A 21,400-nucleotide genomic window follows, 5' to 3' on the forward strand; every position below is an offset into this window, starting at 1 on the left:
TTTTAGAAAGTACTTGTAACATCTTGGAGATGCTTTTCTCTCATCACTAAAGCAACATTTCTTCCATGGCTATCTGCATTCATTCGTATGTATACATTTTAGTATTGCAGGAATAAGGCTTAGAATGGCTGACAACTTATTGGCATACTGTCAGATTCTCGTGCTTGATTAAGTTTGATAGAGGTTTGAAAGACCTATTTAGTGCCACAGTTTGCATTTGTTTTTCAATTAAACAATGTCTTCTTTACCACCTTTTCTCCAGTCTGACTGGTCTGGTCTACTTGCGCCTAAAATAGTAATGACCTAGAATGAATTTTCTCATTTAAAGAAGACAGAAGGAGATATCTGTTTAACTTGCTAAAAATATTCAAAAGATAAGGTTACATAAATATTTCTTTATTTAAAAATATTGGTTTTGACAGACTTCGCTGTCACCTTTAGGTATTAAAATTTTTTTTTGTCAACAACTTTGCCTTAAGTCCAACTTGAAATGAACACATTCACAACAAAAAGATTTTTTAAGATATGAAGATGACAAAAAGTCTGTTGAAATCGGTTGTGTTAAATAGAGATATATTTATACAGTCCTGGCTTTTAAATGTTTTTAGTAAATTTAATTAGCTAGTTGTTTATGTGGGCTGAGTGAGTTCCTTCTCTATCACTGTTATCAGGTTCAATTGGTTCATATCTAGCGTTGTCCCTATCCATTATTTCTGTTTTATGCCTGAAAAAATCGCATCTCCATTGTTTTGTGTATTTTCCATCACTTTTTAATGAGGAATCAATCTTCCCACAACGATAGTGAACTATGGTATCACGTTCAGTACACAGGCATCATTTCTCACCGTTTTCTTACACTTTCTGTAAACATTATGACTAAGATTTGAACAGTCGTATTGATTGCCAATCCTGTGCCTATTTCATGTCCCTGCTTTAGTTTACATTCAACGCATTTGTGATTTAATCCATGTATTTCTTCAATTAGAAACGCAGTGCTTTCGCCTCGACAGTCGTTGTCGGTAAGTTTTTTACTGAGACCGTCTTTATCACACCGCGACTATAAATTTTTTGCCTTGGATTCACTTTCGCACATTTATAATGATACACATTTTATGTACATTATACCTTCCCCTGCTTCACGGCCGCCAGTCAGGCGGCTGTGCCTGCTTTCTTTTCACGGTAGTAGTTATCCATGACCACCTCGCAACTTGGTTTTTCGTAGTACGACGTTGGTGGTGTACACTCTATCTCACTGTTATGTTTTTCTGTTTGCCTACTACTTTTTTCACGACTTCTGTAATAATGTTCATTATAATGAGGAGGAATTGAATATAATTGGGGAGAAGAGGAGTTTGTGGCACAACTTGACGAGAAGTAGGGACCGGTTGGTAGGACATGTTCTGAGGCATCAAGGGATCACAAATTTAGCATTGGAGGGCAGCGTGGAGGGTAAAAATCGTAGAGGGAGACCAAGAGATGAATACACTAAGCAGATTCAGAAGGATGTAGGTTGCAGTAGGTACTGGGAGATGAAGAAACTTGCAAAGGATATGGTAGCATGGAGAGCTGCATCAAACCAGTCTCAGGACTGAAGACCACAACAACAACAACAACATCACAACATACGTTGTATTGTTACTGTTGCGCAATGAGTATTTTTGGCTGGTTTTTGATATTTTATTCTGCAGTACGACGTTGATGTTGTACACACTATTGTTGCATACTACGTCTTTCCCCGACTTTTCTAATAATGTAACACGAAACACACGTATTATCGTGATGTACGCCGTAATTGTTGCACTTTAAGCACTTTTCTACTGTGTTTTGATACTGTATTCGATTCTGGAGCTAACACAACGTTTGTATACTTGGTGCCGTCTTGCCATTACTGTATCGTTAAATAAATCAGCAGCATTTTGATTGTCGAACGTTTCGTACCTGACTGTATCTAGCACAATATTATTATTATGTTTTTATTGAGCACTCTACAGAAAAATTTAGCCATGTAGAAGAACATTATTATACAATAATAATCATCATCTACGGTCATTTCAAATGGTCTTTGGTGGCAAGGTTGGGTGGAGACAGGGGCCGAGAGGAGAATCTAACAGCAGTGATTTATCACCAAGAGTCCTTCCAACATGAACATAGTATGAAAAAACTAAATACGGAACGTTTCGGCAATCATTTTTCTACCTGATTATTTAGTATTGCGAGTTTCACATTGTTTCCATCAATTGGTCGCTTTTCAGAATGTGCAAGTTCTATGCGGAAAGATTATCATGATGAAAAGTAACTTAAACAATTCGGGGGGTACATTTTTCCCTCTGCAACGCGATCAAGTTACAAGGAATGTACCTTGTTACGTGGTAGAAGAATTTTATGACCCTTTTTTGAGATGAGATTTGACAATAGAGCACATTAGTCAAAACATTTACATGTGCGTAAGTCTTTGATAATTTGTAAACATCGCTGCATGAGTCATGTAGTGTAGATAGTAGAACAATTGAGGGTGTTGCAGTGGGGAGGTTTACGGTTTGTAATCCGTTCCACATCGTATAATGGCTACACATTCTGGTAATGCTACTGAAGGCAAAAATGACAGCGAGAAACCTGTGACTTCTCCGCTCCAAGAGTGCTACGAAAATTACATTCTTATTGATATTGGTGCGAACTTAACCAATAAAAAGTATGGCAGGGATTTGGATTCCGTTGTACAGAGAGCTAAAGACGCCGGTGCGTTTATTTGATGTTGTTTAGTACATATATATATAACATATTTGACTCGGGAAATGTATTTATATTGGTTAATCACGCTCTTTATTTCAGACCTCCATGTGAAAACAGTACTTTGTCTTTTTAAAAAATATAATTGAGTTTTAAGAGGCGCAATTTGCCTGCACGGCTTAATAGTATGGGAACTACGTATTTAGTTGTTTATGCGAATCTATATAGTATCGGTAACTTGCAGTTAAAAAGTCTATACAAACGTTTCTTAATTGTACGTTGATTTTGAAGTACATCAATGTTACAAATCTTGTGTTAAGCAGTTAGATATTGGTGAGAGACAGTTCTCGTAAGTTGGAACTGCAAGACGTATGGAACGCAGGTGTCTTAATACTGACCGTTTTGCTTCATAAGCCTCTTAACGAAATAATTAAAATACTACTTGAGTACCAGCCGTTGCATATCACAAAACAGCACATTTCCAAATTTTTAGTGAACAACGTAACACATTCTAATGGATACTCCTTTGATTGACGTTGAATGAGATTATACGTAAATGGTTAGCTGTTATTTACATATTTTTTCGAAATATTCTATATAATTTCGAAATTATTCTCTATATAGTCATGATACTTATCTGATATCGAGGAAGGTTTTGCGGAATCAGTTTGAGTACCATCAGCTAACAAATTCTATATTATAAGTTAACAAGTTCAGATTGTGTATACAGTCTAATCAAAGGAAGAAAGAATTCTTTGCAACAACACTGGTACTGAAAGTTATTTTGCTCATGTACATCCTTTCTGAGGTACAATATCATTTTCTGGGTATTGTACACCAGACCAAAACAGTTTACAGAAATAAAAGGCAATTACAAGAATAATTAAACAAGAAAAAAGCAGAAAACCATGCAAGCGTTTCTTCATAGATATAAAAATCTCTCTCTCTCTCTCTCTCTCTCTCTCTCTCTCTCTCTCTCTCTCTCTCTCTCTCTCTCTCTCTCTCTCAATACTTCAAAACCACATTATGCAAAAAAGTATATATCATACAGGAACCAGGAACGAAACTGTATAACAGACTACCAAAACAAAACAAAAAAATCTTCAAGTAGTGAGCTTTAAAAAGACTGTGGCATCCTTTTTATTGCTAAACTGCTTTTACTTGGGTTCGGAGCACTTAGTGTGGCAACACACAATTCATAAGAGGTTTTAAATGTAGAAATAAGTTCTCAATGTACAGTACAGTATGTAGTCTCATTAATAGATGTCGTTCGTTACCAAATATATGTTTCAAGTTGTAAAACAATAGGTAAAAAGATTTTCTGTCTAGTATCTTGCGTACAATATACGTAATAGAAAAAGAGACTTGTATGGACAAAAATAAACAAACATTGTACAGAGGGATCAACCGAATGAGGAAGTGTAGTTCAGGCGCTGATGTTACATTCGGAAGGTTGGCGTTTGCTCATCCAGCCACCCTGGTTTACGTTTTCTATATTTTTCCTAAATAATTCCTTCAGAAAGACCAAGACATCTTCATGAAAACATTGATATATATTCTACATGTACCAATATATTTTGAGCTCGTCGTCCCCATTGCATTATGGTGACAAATCCTAAATTACTGGCAAGTGAGCCTTCAAGAAATGAGTAAATATACTTAAGCTTCAGTGTGGGAAAAAGTCATAACTACCTGGCAGGGCATTGGCTAATTTTATAGAGTGCTGTTCTGTGGTTGCTGATTTTATATGGTGTTGGTATTGGGAAGAGGGAGGGGTGCAGAACAAGAAACGTGACTAATTCCATGACATGCTGTATGAATATTTTGTGTAAAGTTTTTGGATGGCTTTCTGAAACAGGAAATTTGTTTCAGCAGAACAGGCAAATATTATCGTAAAAACTAATTGAATTGTGGCAGTAATATGACTTTATTGGTTGTGTTGCAGGTGTTCAAAAAATAATAGTTACAGGCACGTCACTGCGTTCAAGTAAGGAAGCCCTTCGCCTTACAAGAATATTTCCTGGCACATTGTATTCAACAGCAGGTAATTCCATTTCATTGCATATAATCTCGGGTTCAGACCATGTCTGCTATAAACATTTGAGATATTTTCCGCAAGACAGTGGACCATTCATTTTGTGTTGCTTCTGGTTACGAGAGGGTCATTCCATGTCAAGTCACCCAGGCCTTGACACCAATCATGTCAGATTTTGATGAAACTTGGTACAGTTACTTCTTTTATCATCCTGAAAGCACTTGTAAATTTTTTTGCTCTGTCTCTCATAGTTTTTTTTGATAAATTTTTAAAGTTTTTAGATTTGGCGGTGTTTCAGCAGTCAGAAGTCGTAACTTAAACGTGTCCTCCCAACTAAAAAAAAATTGTATATTAAAGAATACTCAAGATATGAGTATGAAATTTTGGAATAAGTTTGTATATTATATCTAAATGTTAAAAAAATTACAATCGAGATATATTAATATCTTACAAATGGAAAAAAAATTTAAAAGTGGTTTTTTAAAAGCTAACGGATGTTTAGTTTTACAAAAACTGCAATATCTAGAGTCTCAGACCTGATAGAAAGCTCAAATTTGTTGTAAAATACTCTTAATTGTATAGGCTATTAGATAAAAGAAAAATTATGTTGGCTTTTTAATAGTTATCTAATTTTTAAAATAATATTAATTATATTTTAAAAATAAAAAGTACCAAGTGACTTAGAAACCGAAAATAAGTTTTTGTCTTCTTGGAGTAACAATGTATTCTTGGATTTTGTTTTGTTACTCCTGTGTTTTGAAGTAAAAAATTATTACAGTGTTAAATAGTGCTTGGATAGTGTTTTATTAAGTTTATTCGCACTTTCAGTAAGGACTGTTACTTAGTTTACAGAGATTTTTTTCCAATATCCTATAAAAGTAACCAGAACAGTAATCAGACCAAAAGTGAAATCAGTATGTCAGATATTCAAACCTGTAGCTTAGGGTTATTTAAAAAATCTGACTGTTTCCAAACAACCTACACACCTTCAAAAAAATTACAACCAGTATATGAATTGAGTGAGGAAGAAAAAGATTTGATCCACTTACGATCTGGAATTAATCTGTGTGAATTTAAGAATATATGTTCACACCACAGCTACTACTTTTTAAGTGTTTTTGAAAAGTATCAAACAACATGTGTAGACCCACTAAAAAACTACAAAAAGCCCATCAAAAAGTTGTTGAGAAGTGGAGGCTTGGATCTTTCTAAACAATTACTGACAAAAAATATTAGCATAAAACCAGGACAAAAGCTTTGCAAATTAAGAGTTGAAGTCAGTGAAAGTGAAACAAATGAAGTTACGGTTGAATTAGAATCATTGGAATCCAGAAATGAATCCCTCGTACAAACAAACATTGCTCTTGATAATTTAGGTTTAACACCGATAAAGCTTCATGGCTTGTCAGAACAAAGTAAATGGTCTTATTTTAAAAGGAAGGCTAGCAGTATTGGAAAGACTGCAAAAAAAGGTGGTTTCAGAAGCATTAAAATATGATGCACCAAGTTCTGATGATGACGAAGAAGATACAAGTGTGGTTGAGAAAGCAAAGGATTTTTATGTAATGATTTCTCTTGTGAAAGAGAAGATTTCATCTGTTGGGAGGTCTAGAAAAATCCAGATTCTGACCTTGGCTCCAGATTCTTGGAGTCGAAATAAAGTGATGAAAGAATTTAATGTGAGTGAGTGCATGGTGTGACAAGCTAGAAAGCTAAAATCTGAAAAGGGTATTTTGGAAACTCCTGGTCCAAAAAAAGGTAAAACTCTTTCTGAAAATACAGTAAGACTTGTAACAAGATTTTTATGAAAAGGATGAAAGTTCCAGAGTGCTACCTGGAACAAAAGACAAAGTAAGTGTTCCAAAAAAAATGTGTACATACAAAAAACACTCATTTTGCGTAACTTGAGAGAACTCTATTATTCTTTCAAATGGGAGAATCCCAAGGTAGAAGTAGGATTTTCAAAATTTTGTTTCTTGAGACCTAAATGGTGTATCCTTGCTGGTGCTGCAGGCACACACACTGTATGTGCATGCAGTATCCACCAGAATGTTAAACTATTACTGGATGCTGTGAAAATTGAAGAATCTTAATAAAGACCTAATTAAGATGCTTGTGTGCAACACGGAAAACCAAAACTGCATGCTACATCATTGCGACAGCTGTCCTGCCAATACTGCACTAACTGAGTACTTAACTGAAAAACTAAGTGAAGATTATGATTTAGAAGAAGAAATTGTAATCAGTCAGTGGATTAACACAGACAGGGCAGAAATGATAAAACAGTCTATCAGTGTTGAAGACTACATTTCTTTATTGGTTAGGTCATTGGAAAAGCTTGCCCCGCACTCGTTTATAGCAAAATCCCAATCAGCAGCCTTTAAAAGATTGAAAGAAAACCACCACCCAAAACAGCAATTATTGTTATCGATTTCAGTGAAAATTATTCCTTTGTTATACAAAATGAGATCCAAAGTTACCACTGGAATATAGGTGGTTGTGCTCTACACCAAATTAGTGTTTTTTTTTTTAAGAAATGAGGAAAACAATGTTTTTCTTTCCAACCACTGTTTCATTAGTGATGACCAAGAACATGACACTGTTTTGTTAACTTTGTACAAAAAGAAATTACAATGTGGCTGTCATTACATCATACTGACATTGACTCAGTTCACTACTTTACAGAGGATTGTGCTGGGCAGTACAAAAATAGAAACAGTTGTAAAAATTTGACTGAACACTTGAGAGTCTTTAATTTGAAGGCCCAACACTCTTTTTTTGCAACAAGTCATGGGAAGTCAATTTGTGATGGCCTAGGAGGAACTATTAAAAGAATTTTAAGGAAAGCCAGTCTGCAGCTTTCAGACGAAGAACAAATAATGATAGCAATCGATGTGTACAAGTTTTGTGAAAAAAATATTGAAAACATTCATTTTCACTTTGTTGACAAAAAAGAAGCTGATTTGCTATGGTTAAAACTAGAAAAACGTTTTTCAGCATCAAACCGTTCCTGGAACAAGAAGTTTTCATAACTTCAAACCATAGTCTTTTCTTTCCATTCTTCTTCTGATTGGGTTTGTGTCGAACCATCCATAAATAGCTATGTGGCAGCAAATTATGATGGTAACTGGTACTTTGGACTTGTAAAAACAATATTCAATGATGAAGAAAATGCAGAAATTCTATTTCTACATCCTTCATGACCAGCTGTATCATTTTATTGGCCTGAAAGAGAAGATTCTTGTATAGTGCCTTTGGAGCACATAGTCTGTGTTGTAGATGCACCTCAATCAAGCAGCACTGGAAGAATGTATTACTTCAAAAAAGACTGTATCAAAAGAACTGAAAGCACTTGGATGAAATGGAAAAACAGTTTGAATCAGCATTAATGTTTATTAAAAAGACAAAATTACTCAAAAAAATCAATGTTTCAAGCAATCAGTTGGGTTATACAAAAGTGTCGTAAGTACACTATCTTTGTACATAATTCTAATGTAATCTACTATAATTAATAAACATGTTAAAAAGCCATCATAATTTTTTTATCAAGTAGCCTATATGTTTAAGAGTAAATTAAAACAAATTTGAGCATTCTATCAGGTCTGAGACTAGATATTGTAATTCTTATAAAACAAAACATCTGTTAAAAAAATCATGGAAAATATTAATATATTTTAATAGTATCATTTTTGTCTTCAAATATGTATAATAAACAAACTTGCTGCAAAAATTCATGATGTTATCTAAAAGAGTTTTTAAGATTATCAATTTTAAAGTTTTGTATACAAATTTAATTTACCATTTTCGAAGGTTTGGAAAATGCAAAACATAAAAACTTTAAAAATTTATAAAAAAAACTATAAGAGATACAGCAAAAAAAATTGCAGGTGTTGTCAGGATGGTATTAGAACCATTTGAGCCAAATTTCATGAAAAGCTAAGGAGGTGGGTGTAAAATTTATTTTTTATTGGGTGATTTGATATGGAATGACCCGAGAATGATATTATAGTGAAACAAGAATGTGCCAAAACCAAGCAGTGATCCATAGCTCTGACACAACTTTAATAGTACAATCCAATTAGGTCGTTGGGTGTACTGCTAATACAAAAAGACTGGGTCAACAGAAGCATCTGATTTCACCCATCTGCTTTGACTCGCGACATAATGGTGTGGTGTGAGATGTCATTACAGCACAGAGTTTTTGAGTTCATTGTGATTGTAGATGTCGTGCTATTGTATTTGATGGCGCTCTCTTGTGGAGGATGTGGACTTGCTGAGTTTGACTTGTGGTACTGGGTTCATTTGAATTTTGGTTGTCATAGGTAGTGATTAAGGTTCTTTTTTGTTTATGTGTTTGGCGTTTTTGTTAGGTCTGGTTAGTTTGGTGGTTGTTGTCTGGAAAGCAGCCTCTTTTTTTTCCATTGTTGGGTCGTGTGTGTGTGTGTGGGGGGGGGGGTTCCACTTTTAGGAATTGTAGGTGTTGGTTATTTGGTATTGATAGCTGCTGCACTTGTGCTGTATAGGTGAAGGGAAACATCCGTTTCACGTGGTTTTGTTGGTATAGCAGAATGCTGTAATTTAAATTTTTTATACTATTTGTTTTGGGATGGTGTGGTGTTCTTTTACTGTTGTATATTTAGCATGTGCTTGCACTTCATGAACAATTTTCCGTGGTTGGCCTAGTAGTTTCGTTTTTATTTTCGGAGTGAGCCATTATTGTGTCTTCTTTATTTTTGTTCGTTTGTTGGCATGTGTATGTAGTGATGTCATTGTCATTTTGTATATGCTGGAAGTAGCAGTTTTCACCATATTGATGACATCATGGTTCAAAGCAAATGGTTGGAATCGGATGCTTCTGTAATGCCCAAAAAACTGCAAAGTATCTACATTTTCATTCTAATGCTGTGTTCATACTCTGTAGCCGACATTATTTTCACATAGCCAGTGGTGATCTGCACCATGCCAAGTTTGTAGCTTGTTTCTCTGTTAATTAAATCATCATCTTTGTGCGTGTTGACAGCATTACTGAAAACATAGTCTTAAAACAGAAAGCAGGTGTGTCTTTATTTATTTCTAATCCTTCAGGTGTCCTTTATTTGAGTAGACTTGACAGTTGTTCCAATTGCCTCAACTACATATGCCACTGGTGATTCTCACTTCTGTACTTCGTAGTGCAGAAAATTGGTCTTATTAAACAGCTAGATGTCATAACTAAATAAAATTGCATAGTGCATGTGCACATACATTCAGCCCTGACAACTACAGTTGGCTGTCAAGGCAAATGAGGTTCTAAATAAACTAGTCACTCAGTAAACCAGTGAAAGTTTACATGCACAGAACAACACTTATCTTATTTGCTGTCTCACACCATTTTGCCTCATTGTGGAGACAGGGGTCATGGCTCATTGAGAGCATAATGGTGTGGAAGTGAAAGCAGTGAATTGCACTTAATAGATTAATGAGCTTAAATAAATAATTCCTGACAAGTGGTCTGGCAAAGTTACTAGGTGTTCCTATGTAGGTCATTAGCCTATGTTAATGTGTTACAGCTATAACATGATCTCAAGTATGTTGTGAAACAATTACTAACAAAGAGATAGAGGGGCTGGCCAGTACTTACCTCAGCTCAGTACAGCCGATAGAAACACTAAAAAACAACCGAAAATTTAAGTTCCTAGCTTTCGGAATAAATGTTCCTTCATCAGGGAGGAGAGAGGGGAAAGAAAGGGAAGAAGGGACAGTGGATTTAGTTACTCACAACCCAGGTTATGAAGCAACAGGGAAAGGAAAACAGGGAAGGTAGCAAGGATGGAGGCATGGTTGTCAGAGGGAAGCCAAAGATATTCTACTGCAGGTACTGTGCCAGCTTCAAACCAAAGAGGATGCATACAGAAGTAAAGTGGTGTATAGTATAAAGATGTAGGATGGAAAGATGCATGAATGGCTAAAGAGGAAAGGGAAAGAGGAGAAGACTGAAAAGTAAATGGGAGTGAGGTGGTTTAACGTAGGTTCAGTCCAGGGGGATGGCGGGATGAAAGGATGTGTTGGAGTGCAAGTTCCCATCTCCGCAGTTCAGAGGGACTGGTGTTAGGTGGGAGAAGCCAAATGGCACATACAGTGTAGCAGGTTCCTAGGTCCCTAGAATTATGCTGGAGGGCATGCTCCGCTACTGGGTATTGGACATCTCCTAGGCGGACAGTTCGTCTGTGTCCGTTCATGCGCTCAGCCAGTTTAGTTGTTGTCATACCAATGTAAAAGGCTGTGCAGTGCAGGCATGTCAGCTGATAAATGACATGTGTAGTCTCACATGTGGCCCTGCCTTGAATTGTGTATGTTTTCCTAGTAGTGGGGCTGGAGTAGGTGGTTGTGGGGGGATGCATGGGGCAGGTTTTGCAGCGGGGTCGGTTACAGGGGTAGGAACCGCTGGGTAGAGAAGGTAGTCTGGGAATATTGCAGGGTTTAACAAGGATGTTACGGAGGTTAGGGGGACGACGAAAGGCAACTCTGGGTGGTGTGGGGAGAATTTTGTCAAGGGATGATCTCATTTCAGGGGTTGACTTGAGAAAGTCATTTATTGATGTATTCGAGGCCAGGGTAATATTGGGTGACAAGGGGGATGCTTCTGTGTGGTCTAAGGGTAGGAATATTGTTGTTGGACGGGGAGGAATGTATTGCTCGGGAGATCTGTTTGTGGACAAGGTCTGCAGGATAGTTGCGGGAGAGGAAAGCACTGGTCAGGTTATTGGTGTAATTGTTGAGGGATTCGTCACTGGAGCAGATACGTTTGCCACGAATACCTAGGCTGTAGGGAAGGGAGCGTTTGATGTGGAATGGATGGCAGCTATCAAAGTGAAGGTACTGTTGTTTGTTGGTGGGTTTGATATGGACAGAGGTGTGGATGTGAGCTTCAACAAGATGAAGGTCAACATCCAGGAAGGTGGCTTTGGTTTTGGAGAAGGACCAGGTGAAATTCAGATTCGAAAAGGAGTTGAGGTTATGGAGGAAATTAAGGAGTGTTTCTTCACCATGAGTCCAGACCACAAAGATGTCATCTATAAACCTATACCAGGCCAGGGGAAGCAGCTGTTGGGTCTTCAGGAAAGCCTCCTCCATGCGGCCCATGAAGAGGTTGGCATAGGATGGAGCCATCCTGGTTCCCATGGCAGTTCCCCTGATTTGTTTGTAGGTATGGCCTTCAAAAGTGAAGTAATTATGGGTGAGGATGAAGTTGGTAAGTGTGATAAGGAACGAGGTTTTTGGAAGATCTTCGGGTGGGCGTTGGGAGAGGTAGTGCTCAAGGGCAGAGAGACCATGGGTGTGTGGGATGTTTGTGTAAAGGGATGTAGCATCTATGGTGACAAGAAAGGTTTCAGGTGGCAGAGGAGTGGGAATGGATTTGAGGCGTTCTAGGAAGTGGTTTGTGTCCTTGTTGTAGGATGGGAGTCTGCAGGTGATAGGTTGGAGGTGTTGGTCTACCAGAGCTGAGATACGTTCTGTTGGGGCTTTGAAGCCTGCTACAATGGGACGGCCAGGATGGTTCTCTTTGTGGATTTTGGGTAATAGGTAGAAGGTAGGGGTACGTGGCTCAGGTGGAGTGAGTAAGTCTATGGAAGCCCTTGTGAGGGACCTTGGATTTTTAGGATTTTCTGCAGCTCAGTCTGAATGGAGGGAATGGGATCCTGGGTAACAGCTTTGTAGGTTGAGGTGTCGGAGAGTTGACGCAGTCCTTCTGCCACATACTCCACACGGTCAAGTACCACAGTTGTGGAGCCTTTATCCGCCGGAAGGATTACAATAGAGCGGTCTGTTTTCAGCTGCTTAATGGCACGGGATTCAGCTGGGGTGATGTTGGGGGTTGTCGGGATGTTCTTCAAGAAGGACTGGGAGGCAACACTGGATGTGAGGAATTCCTGAAATGTCTGCAAGGGATGGTTTTGGGGGAGGGGAGGAGGATCCCTTTGAGAAGGCGGTCGGAACTGTTCTAAACAAGGTTCAACACTGGGTCTAGTATTTGGGGGCTGTGTTTGGGTGGTGAAGTGATATTTCCAGTTGAGGTTCTGGGTGAAAGAGAGGAGATCTTTAACCAGGGCAGTGTGGTTGAATTTAGGTGTGGGGCTAAAGGTTAAGCCTTTTGATAGAACAGATGTCTCTTGAGGAGAAAGGGATCTGGATGAGAGGTTTAGAACTGAATTGGAGTTGGTGATATGTGGCATTTGACTGTGGCTATAGTTGAGATTTGGTCTGTGTGGGGTATGTGCTGGGATGGGGAGATTGAGTAGGGTGGCTAGGCTAGGTTTGTTGGCTATGAGGGGGGTTTGTTGACGGTTCTGTTGTGGTTGGTGTTTGTGAGGGATAGGGAGAGGGACCCCACTTCTTAGGTGTTGCACTAGCACTGTGGATAGTTTTTTCAGGTGGTGTGTGGCATGGGACTCAAGTTTGCGGCTGGCTTCTAGGATGATGATCCTGAGTGTGTTCTCCAAGCAAGGGTTTGAGAGGTGGAGGACTTTGAAGAGAGATAGGAGCTGTTGGGAGTGGTGGTTACATGAAGTAGTGTAGAGATTCAGGACAAGTTGGGTAAGGGCTAAGGATTGAAGGTTCTGGAAGTCCAGGAGAGATTGGTGGAAGGAGGAGTTGCACCCAGAGATGGGAACTTTTAAGGTAAGTCCTTTAGGGGTAATTCCAAAGGTTAAGCAGGAACGGAGGAAAAGTATGTGGGATTGCAGTTTGGCTACGGTAAATGCATGTTTCCGGAATGAATGTAAATAATGTGGTATAGGATTAGGGTACATAGTGGGTAACTGGTGGGTAGGGAAATTAAATAACTAAAGTTAGAATAGTAATCATAAGAAGGAATAAAACACGGAAGGAAGGGCGAGAAAGAAAGAAATTGTGTTGGTAACGTTCAATACCAAAGAAAGACCACCAAATAAGAAAAATACGGAAAAAGTTGACCAGACCAAGCAAGTATGTCCAGATCAGGGGAAAAAGAACACACGCTGCTCAAAAACAGAGATAGCGAGTAGCGAAAAAAAAGGTTCGCGCGTGCCGCAAAAAGGTTCGCGCGTGCCGCAAAAAGGTTCGCGCGTGCCGCAAAAAGGTTCGCGCGTGCCGCAAAAAGGTTCGCGGGTGGCGCAGAAATGTTCCAAAAAATGTTTCCTGTGGCAGAGAAAGATCATCTTGTTGAAGCTCACATCCACACCTCTGTCCATATCAAACCCACCAACAAACAACAGTACCTTCACTTTGATAGCTGCCATCCATTCCACATCAAACGCTCCCTTCCCTACAGCCTAGGTATTCGTGGCAAACGTATCTGCTCCAGTGACGAATCCCTCAACAATTACACCAATAACCTGACCAGTGCTTTCCTCTCCCGCAACTATTCTGCAGACCTTGTCCACAAACAAATCTCCCGAGCAATACATTCCTCCCCGTCCAACAACAATATTCCTACCCTTAGACCACACAGAAGCATCCCCCTTGTCACCCAATATTACCCTGGCCTCGAATACATCAATAAATTACTCCGCCAGGTATATGACTTTCTCAAGTCAACCCCTGAAATGAGATCATCCCTTGACAAAATTCTCCCCACACCACCCAGAGTTGCCTTTCGTCGTCCCCCTAACCTCCGTAACATCCTTGTTAAACCCTGCAATATTCCCAGACTACCTTCTCTACCCAGCGGTTCCTACCCCTGTAACCGACCCCGCTGCAAAACCTGCCCCCATGCATCCCCCCACAACCACCTACTCCAGCCCCGCTACTAGGAAAACATACACAATTCAAGGCAGGGCCACATGTGAGACTACACATGTCATTTATCAGCTGACATGCCTGCACTGCACAGCCTTTTACATTGGTATGACAACAACTAAACTGGCTGAGCGCATGAACGGACACAGACGAACTGTCCGCCTAGGAGATGTCCAATACCCAGTAGCGGAGCATGCCCTCCAGCATAATTCTAGGGACCTAGGAACCTGCTACACTGTATGTGCCATTTGGCTTCTCCCACCTAACACCAGTCCCTCTGAACTGCGGAGATGGGAACTTGCACTCCAACACATCCTTTCATCCCGCCATCCCCCTGGACTGAACCTACGTTAAACCACCTCACTCCCATTTACTTTTCAGTCTTCTCCTCTTTCCCTTTCCTCTTTAGCCATTCATGCATCTTTCCATCCTACATCTTTATACTATACACCACTTTACTTCTGTATGCATCCTCTTTGGTTTGAAGCTGGCACAGTACCTGCAGTAGAATATCTTTGGCTTCCCTCTGACAACCATGCCTCCATCCTTGCTACCTTCCCCGTTTTCCTTTCCCTGTTGCTTCATAACCTGGGTTGTGAGTAACTAAATCCACTGTCCCTTCTTCCCTTTCTTTCCCCTCTCTCCTCCCTGATGAAGGAACATTTATTCCGAAAGCTAGGAACTTAAATTTTCGGTTGTTTTTTAGTGTTTCTATCGGCTGTACTGAGCTGAGGTAAGTACTGGCCAGCCCCTCTATCTCTTTGTTAGTAATGTTTCACATCTTTATATGAGATTTATCATTAATTTCTCAAGTATGTTGGGCTACCATCATTCTGAAATTTGAATAGGAACCTTCAAATTAAGAGAACCCGCGCTTTACATTAGGTAAAGATCCAGTATCTGATGTGCCTGCTTTAAAGTGAAATGTCATAGTTTTTCCATGATAGAAAGCAGTTTGTTGGTTTGATTAATTATCTTATCCACTCAGATGTCAATTTAAACCTTCGGGATAAATTTTACAAAAGTCAGTCGACACACACTCTGTGTTCACAGTAGAGCGCAGATGCTGGCAACGTGTTTCCATGTCCAGTTGGAGGCAACAAATGGGAGGATAGTACGTACTAGTTAGTGAACAGCTGTTCACCGTTGTAGAGGCAGAAAAAGATGGTCCCTGATAGTTGCAATGGGCTTGGCGCAGCTGCTCATGAGTCTTACTCAACCAGTCTCACAACATGATTTTGTATTAGTCCTGTTGCAATGCTTAAGTGCTATTGCAGCTCAGTAAACAACTGTTGTTTTCACCTGCAACAGTTTAAAATTTACGGTTGAAAGATGGCAACAGCATTACCTGTTGTCAGGTACTTGTTTCACTGGTTCTGTTGTAGATACCTCTTCATGCCACTAAGATATGAGTTAATGGTAATTTTTTTTTGGGCAGAATTTCATTCAAATTTTGCCTTTGCTGCATATTGAAGGTTTTGTAAGTGCTATAAAAAAATTCATATATGTGCCTTTTAAATGAAAATGCTATCTTTGATGTTATCAGAAGTCTTGATAGTTATGCCAGAATAACATGAATTACGTTCGTTGTGTGGATGACACTCTCTTCATTTTCTGATTTTGCTGTTCACAGGAGTTTCTTGTGTAAGTATATACAGGACTTTTGCACAGTCTATGCTGAGTTGTTGTTAATCGTGTCATCTAGAAAGGTGGAAACTTCATTGTGGTGACATTTGTGGCATAGCCTGAGGTCTAGTTATGTTGGAAGGTGACACTTCAATTGAGTTGACAAAGCCAGTGAATGTGATATGTAATACTCGCTGGGTACTTGTACATAATTTGTTACAGGCTTTCTGAGTTTTCCCTGCACTTTTAGTTTTATGATGGAGGGTGGTTAAAAATGGGAAAGTGCATTTCTTATAGTGTAAGCTGCACTAAAAGTCAGTCTGATACCATAACCTTTATTTAATGGTCCAACCTAGCAGAGTCCTTGGGCATGTTACTGATCAGCCTGTCACAACACCCAAGATTTCAGAGATTAGGAGGGTAATAATCCAATACCACACTGCAACACAGTAATGAAAATGATAATGTGTGGCAAAAGCAGGAAGTGCTGTTGAAGTGTTTTTCTTCCAAAATTCAGTTTGATCGCACTCTATCACTTGGTATGTTAATGTTGTTACATTTAATTATATTGTATTTCTCCCACTATTGAAATAAAAACATCATTGCATCATTGGCTATACAGATTGGCTATTTTGCATCATAACTTTCCATGTCTGCTCATGACCAAGTGTTACCACAAGAAGTGGAGCCCCCAGATGCCCCTCTTGGGAGGTGACCATCACAGAAAAGGGTACTGTCACCTCTGCAAAAGTGTTACTTTGCTACAGTTGAATTCACAGGATGCAGGTTTGTGATCATATCCATTTGTCTGAGTGGGATCAGCTGTTAATATGGTCCCACCTGAGATATTGCACAGAAACTTTTCAACAGTAGCTGGCAAGCTGAAGAAATTACACAGGAAGTTATCAGGGGAAAAATCCTTCTTGACAGTCTGGGAGAGTGGTAAGGTTGTTAGCAGAATATGCTGCCAGCAGTGACATTTCATACCTGGATTATTAGTAGTGGGGAAGTTACTGTTGTTGATGGGTGCTGACAAGGACTCCTGGGCAAATAATATTATGAAATGAAATGTTGTTGGAGAGGTCAATTTGATTGTAAAATTGACTGCACAGTGTAAATTATCATTTATGTTTTGTTTCTGATTTACATGTTTGCAACTTCTCTGTGATAGCCCGATGTTCAGCTATGCAACAACTGTAGCTGGCAGAGCCAGTCAGTATTGCTGAGAGATGGGGGTTACTGATATCATGTTATATTTGAACTTAGCCATAGGTGGCCAGTTCTCATTATGAAAGAGTGTTTTTGGTTTGTTATGTTTGCACCTGTGGTTGTGATCATAATTCCTAGACTCGGAATGAAGGGGTTATTCAAATATTTTGGGTTCATATGTCGAGTTTATCAAATACTTTCTTAAGCTCTCAGTGCGGAATCCATTGTGCACGTTCATGCTACGTGTTTGTTGTGGGGCATTGCTTATGATTTACAGTACCTTGTTCTGTCTGACCTGCAGGCTGTGTGGCCATTTTGGAGCTGCATATCCTCAGACTGGAGCTACATATGTCTAATAAGAATCATTTTTATGGACTCTCCTATTTGAGTGCTTTGCTTGTTTAGCATTGGATAGAGTTGTTTGAGCCTTGTGTGTGTTCAGTTGGTGACATATTTCATTTCACACAGCCACACAAAATGACCACAGTCTCTCACTGCTGAGGCCAGACTCAGTAGCCAGAGACTGTGTGTCTGTGTGTGAGAGTGAAAGTGAGAGTGAGAGAGAGTGTGAGAGAGAGAGAGAGAGAGAGAGAGCAGGAGCAGGATATACAACCCATATGCAACCCCAATTTATTGTTTTCCATTTTTTAAATTCTAATTTACCCTTAAAGACATCATCTGATTATAATAGTTAACTTTAAATTTCAGGCATACATCCACATGATGCAAAGTCCTGGACAGAGGGCTATTTAGATGATTTAAGGGATATTGCATCAAATCCAGAATGTGTAGCTATTGGAGAATGTGGATTAGATTACAACCGTGATTTTTCTACACCGGATATGCAGAGAGAGGTGTTGGAGAAACAGGTAATTAGTAATTTAACAGCTATGAGATAGTTTGCTACATTAACCAAATGATGGGGCAAAAAATCCTTAGTATATATTTGTGAACCCAAATTGTCTTGTTAGTTTTGGTTATTGATGGGATTGAAAAGTCACACAATTTACAGACATAGTCATATGCCAAAACAGGCTATGCAACAGATGGCTGATATTGTTTACAGGGCATGGGTAATATTGTTCACACTCCAGAGGTGAGTGCAAGTGTATATTATTGTGTTCCTCACCCCCTCCTGCAATACCGTTTGTGGGTTTTGTGCAGCAGGTATGAACAGAGAATGATGTGTTTCTTTGCAAGTATGTAATTATCATCATTATGCTTGAACATATTTTTGTCTTAGAATTCTAGTCAACAGTCTGCACTTTTGCATACTCTTTGTACTGTTAAGAAATTGAACTGCTAAGTTCAGTATAATTTTGGGGATTTATGATCCCATTTTTGTTCTTCAGATTGCGTTATTTCACTCGACTGGCAAATACAGATGAGCTACAGTATACATTAGGAATTAATGGACAAGTGCTGTTACCACAGACTGTTGTACTGTTTGTTTGAAGAATAATGATAAAAGTTCTCATCCACTTTTGTTTCCCTACAGTTGTGATTACTGTGCCTCTTTCCTGCACCAGCAATGTTGAGATGGTTCTTATCATACTTGGTCACATTGAGAGGCATCATTAAAGCCACTCTTTAAGTTTGTGACTGTCTATTACAACATTTGTGTGTGTGTGTGTGTGTGTGTGTGTGTGTGTGTGTGTGTGTGTTAGCAGTTAAGTTCCTTTACAGAGCTGTTTATGAATACATGTGAATGGCTTCAGAAGTTGTCATAGTCGACGAAAACTTTATTGCACCTGGCAGTGAGGATGCTTTGGTTAGCTTATGGTGAGTAGGCATATAATCGGGATTGGTAGTATATGCACAACTGACCTGAAAACATTGGCAGTATGATGTACATTCCATAGTCACCACGGTACTTCTTTACTGTAACATCACTGCGTGTTTCCAGTAACGCCCAAGTGCAATAATACCGTGATTGAGTAGTATAGTGAACCAACACTGAGTTGAACACTGTCATTAAATTTATCAAAGATGGTCAGAAAAAGATGTATCTAATGATAGAATTGACAGTGCTTTATAGTAACTTGCATGAAGGTTTGAACTAGCAGAAACTGTGTACAAAGTTTGTCCTTCATGCAATGATAAGGGAGAAAGTGAACAGTAGAGCTGTGTTATTAAGTGTTGTTATCCTTAATTGAGAGTTATGCAAACACTTGGCACAAGCTTTTTACTGGTTGTGAACTGCTCCTACAAAAATGCTATTAGAACTAAAATTTAGGCACCACATGATATCCTTGATACTGAATTTGGTTTTACCTTAGGACAGGAGCTGCTAAAACGAACCACTAGAGAAAAAGTCATATATACAGTTTTTGAAGTTGGATTCCGAGATTTTGGAAGCTTTCAAAATTAATTCATACCAGTAATGATAGGACACTGTCAAAATGCATAGCTGTTGAAAGGAAGGAAAAGTCCGTGGTGTGAGGAGGAACACAGTGTAAAGAAAATTATTAGGAAGTAACGGTGGATTAGCAGGAAAGATTGAAATTCCATAATTTTTTCCAACCATTTCCTGTTCCTTGTCTCCTAGACCAGGGTATGGGAAGGTTTTGCTCACATTCAAAATGTGTGTTTGTACTATACCAGTTGAAGGAAAAATCGTAACCTTAAAGATTCAACTTTGCTGGTAAATTTTATTGTCAGCTCTGCTCTTTGATGCTTTTTCAGCAACTGGGAAGTAGATTTTTGGAGGATATTTTATTTCAGCTGCGGGTTTAATCCATTTGTCATTTCAAAGAGTTCTATTTGACACGTGGCTATAATAGTCTTCATTGATTTCAGAGAAATGAATTTTGAAAACATGAACGTAATGAAGTAACCATGTTACCTGTGTATTGAAACCTGTAGTTACAAATGTAAGAAAACTTAAAACATGTGGTTAACAATGTAGGAAAATATAGATTGCTGCTTACCATAAAGAAGACACATCAAGTTGCAGACAGGCATGATTATATGACACACAGATGTAGCTTTCAGCCACAGACTTCATTTGTAAAGAATGAGAGATACAGGCGCGCGCGCACACACACACACACACACACACACACACACACACACACACACACACACACACACACACACACACATTCATTTCGGATTGAGATGCTGTAGTTGACAGTCGTGTATGCTTCGATAATTTATAAACCACTAATGTCTCGGGGGAACATGAATGCCATTACTGCCTGTAGCTAATTGGTTTAAAATATGGAGAAGAAAACTGACATTTTTTATTGTGTAATTTACCAGATGAAAAACTTAATCACATACAATGAAATTCGTATTTTACAAAGATATCATTTACGTATGAATATTTTTATAAGTATACCTTTGTTAGTGTTGGAGGCCAAATAAAATAGTCAACTTTGTAATATCTGTGTTTTTACAGAAGGTCCTGTATTCTCCTAAATTTTGGTAAGTGTCATGGAAGACTTTTTTTGTAGTTAAAAGTATTATTTTGCATACACACATTCTTTGTGGGATTTATTAATCATCTTTCCCCTCCCGGCCTTTTATATGTAAATTACATTCAACTTCATATTTTGATTACGTTGGGTTCTTCATATTGAATTCACATTATTTTGTTGTAATTTGCTTTTTCTTTGGTGTTTTAGTACACCATCCATATTATATTTTGTATACTGTGTGCACGTCTGTTCACAACTGTACATGTACGTGTGTGTGTGCATGTTTATTTGCAGCTTTTTGCTTATAATTAGTGTGCTACTCCGAATAGTGTAATTTATTCTTTATTTTTCTTCTTTCTTCTCCCTGCTTATATGATATAGATGTTATACTTCAAAGGGGAAACTCCCTGTCACATCCCCCTCAGATTTAGTGGTAAGAGGGCCCAGGGGACATCCTTTCAAAAACTGAACACAGATAAACACAAAAACGGGAAGAAGTTGTACTGAACTGTGAAATAAAATAAAATTAAAATTAAGATTGAACAGTCCAGGGACAAGATATGCAATATGGAGCAACGATAATTAGCAACGGTGTCATGGTTAAGCGGTCAAGGTGTTGGATTGC

At 38.7% G+C, this 21,400-nt stretch overlaps 1 protein-coding gene across 1 annotated transcript in view; it reads left to right on the forward strand.

Annotated features, from left to right (window-relative positions):
- The first annotated feature begins 2,320 nt into the window (after positions 1-2,320).
- Positions 2,321-21,400, forward strand: part of LOC126363708 (3'-5' ssDNA/RNA exonuclease TatD) — a 56,609-nt gene continuing 37,529 nt past the window's right edge. The window contains exons 1-3 of the mRNA XM_050007986.1: positions 2,321-2,736; positions 4,673-4,771; positions 18,062-18,222. Of these exons, the coding sequence (XP_049863943.1) occupies positions 2,562-2,736; positions 4,673-4,771; positions 18,062-18,222 (435 nt within the window). The 5' untranslated portion in view covers positions 2,321-2,561. The remainder of the gene's footprint in view (positions 2,737-4,672; positions 4,772-18,061; positions 18,223-21,400) is intronic.

This window comes from Schistocerca gregaria, chromosome 1 (assembly GCF_023897955.1).
Source record: "Schistocerca gregaria isolate iqSchGreg1 chromosome 1, iqSchGreg1.2, whole genome shotgun sequence".
NCBI lineage: Eukaryota > Metazoa > Arthropoda > Insecta > Orthoptera > Acrididae > Schistocerca > Schistocerca gregaria.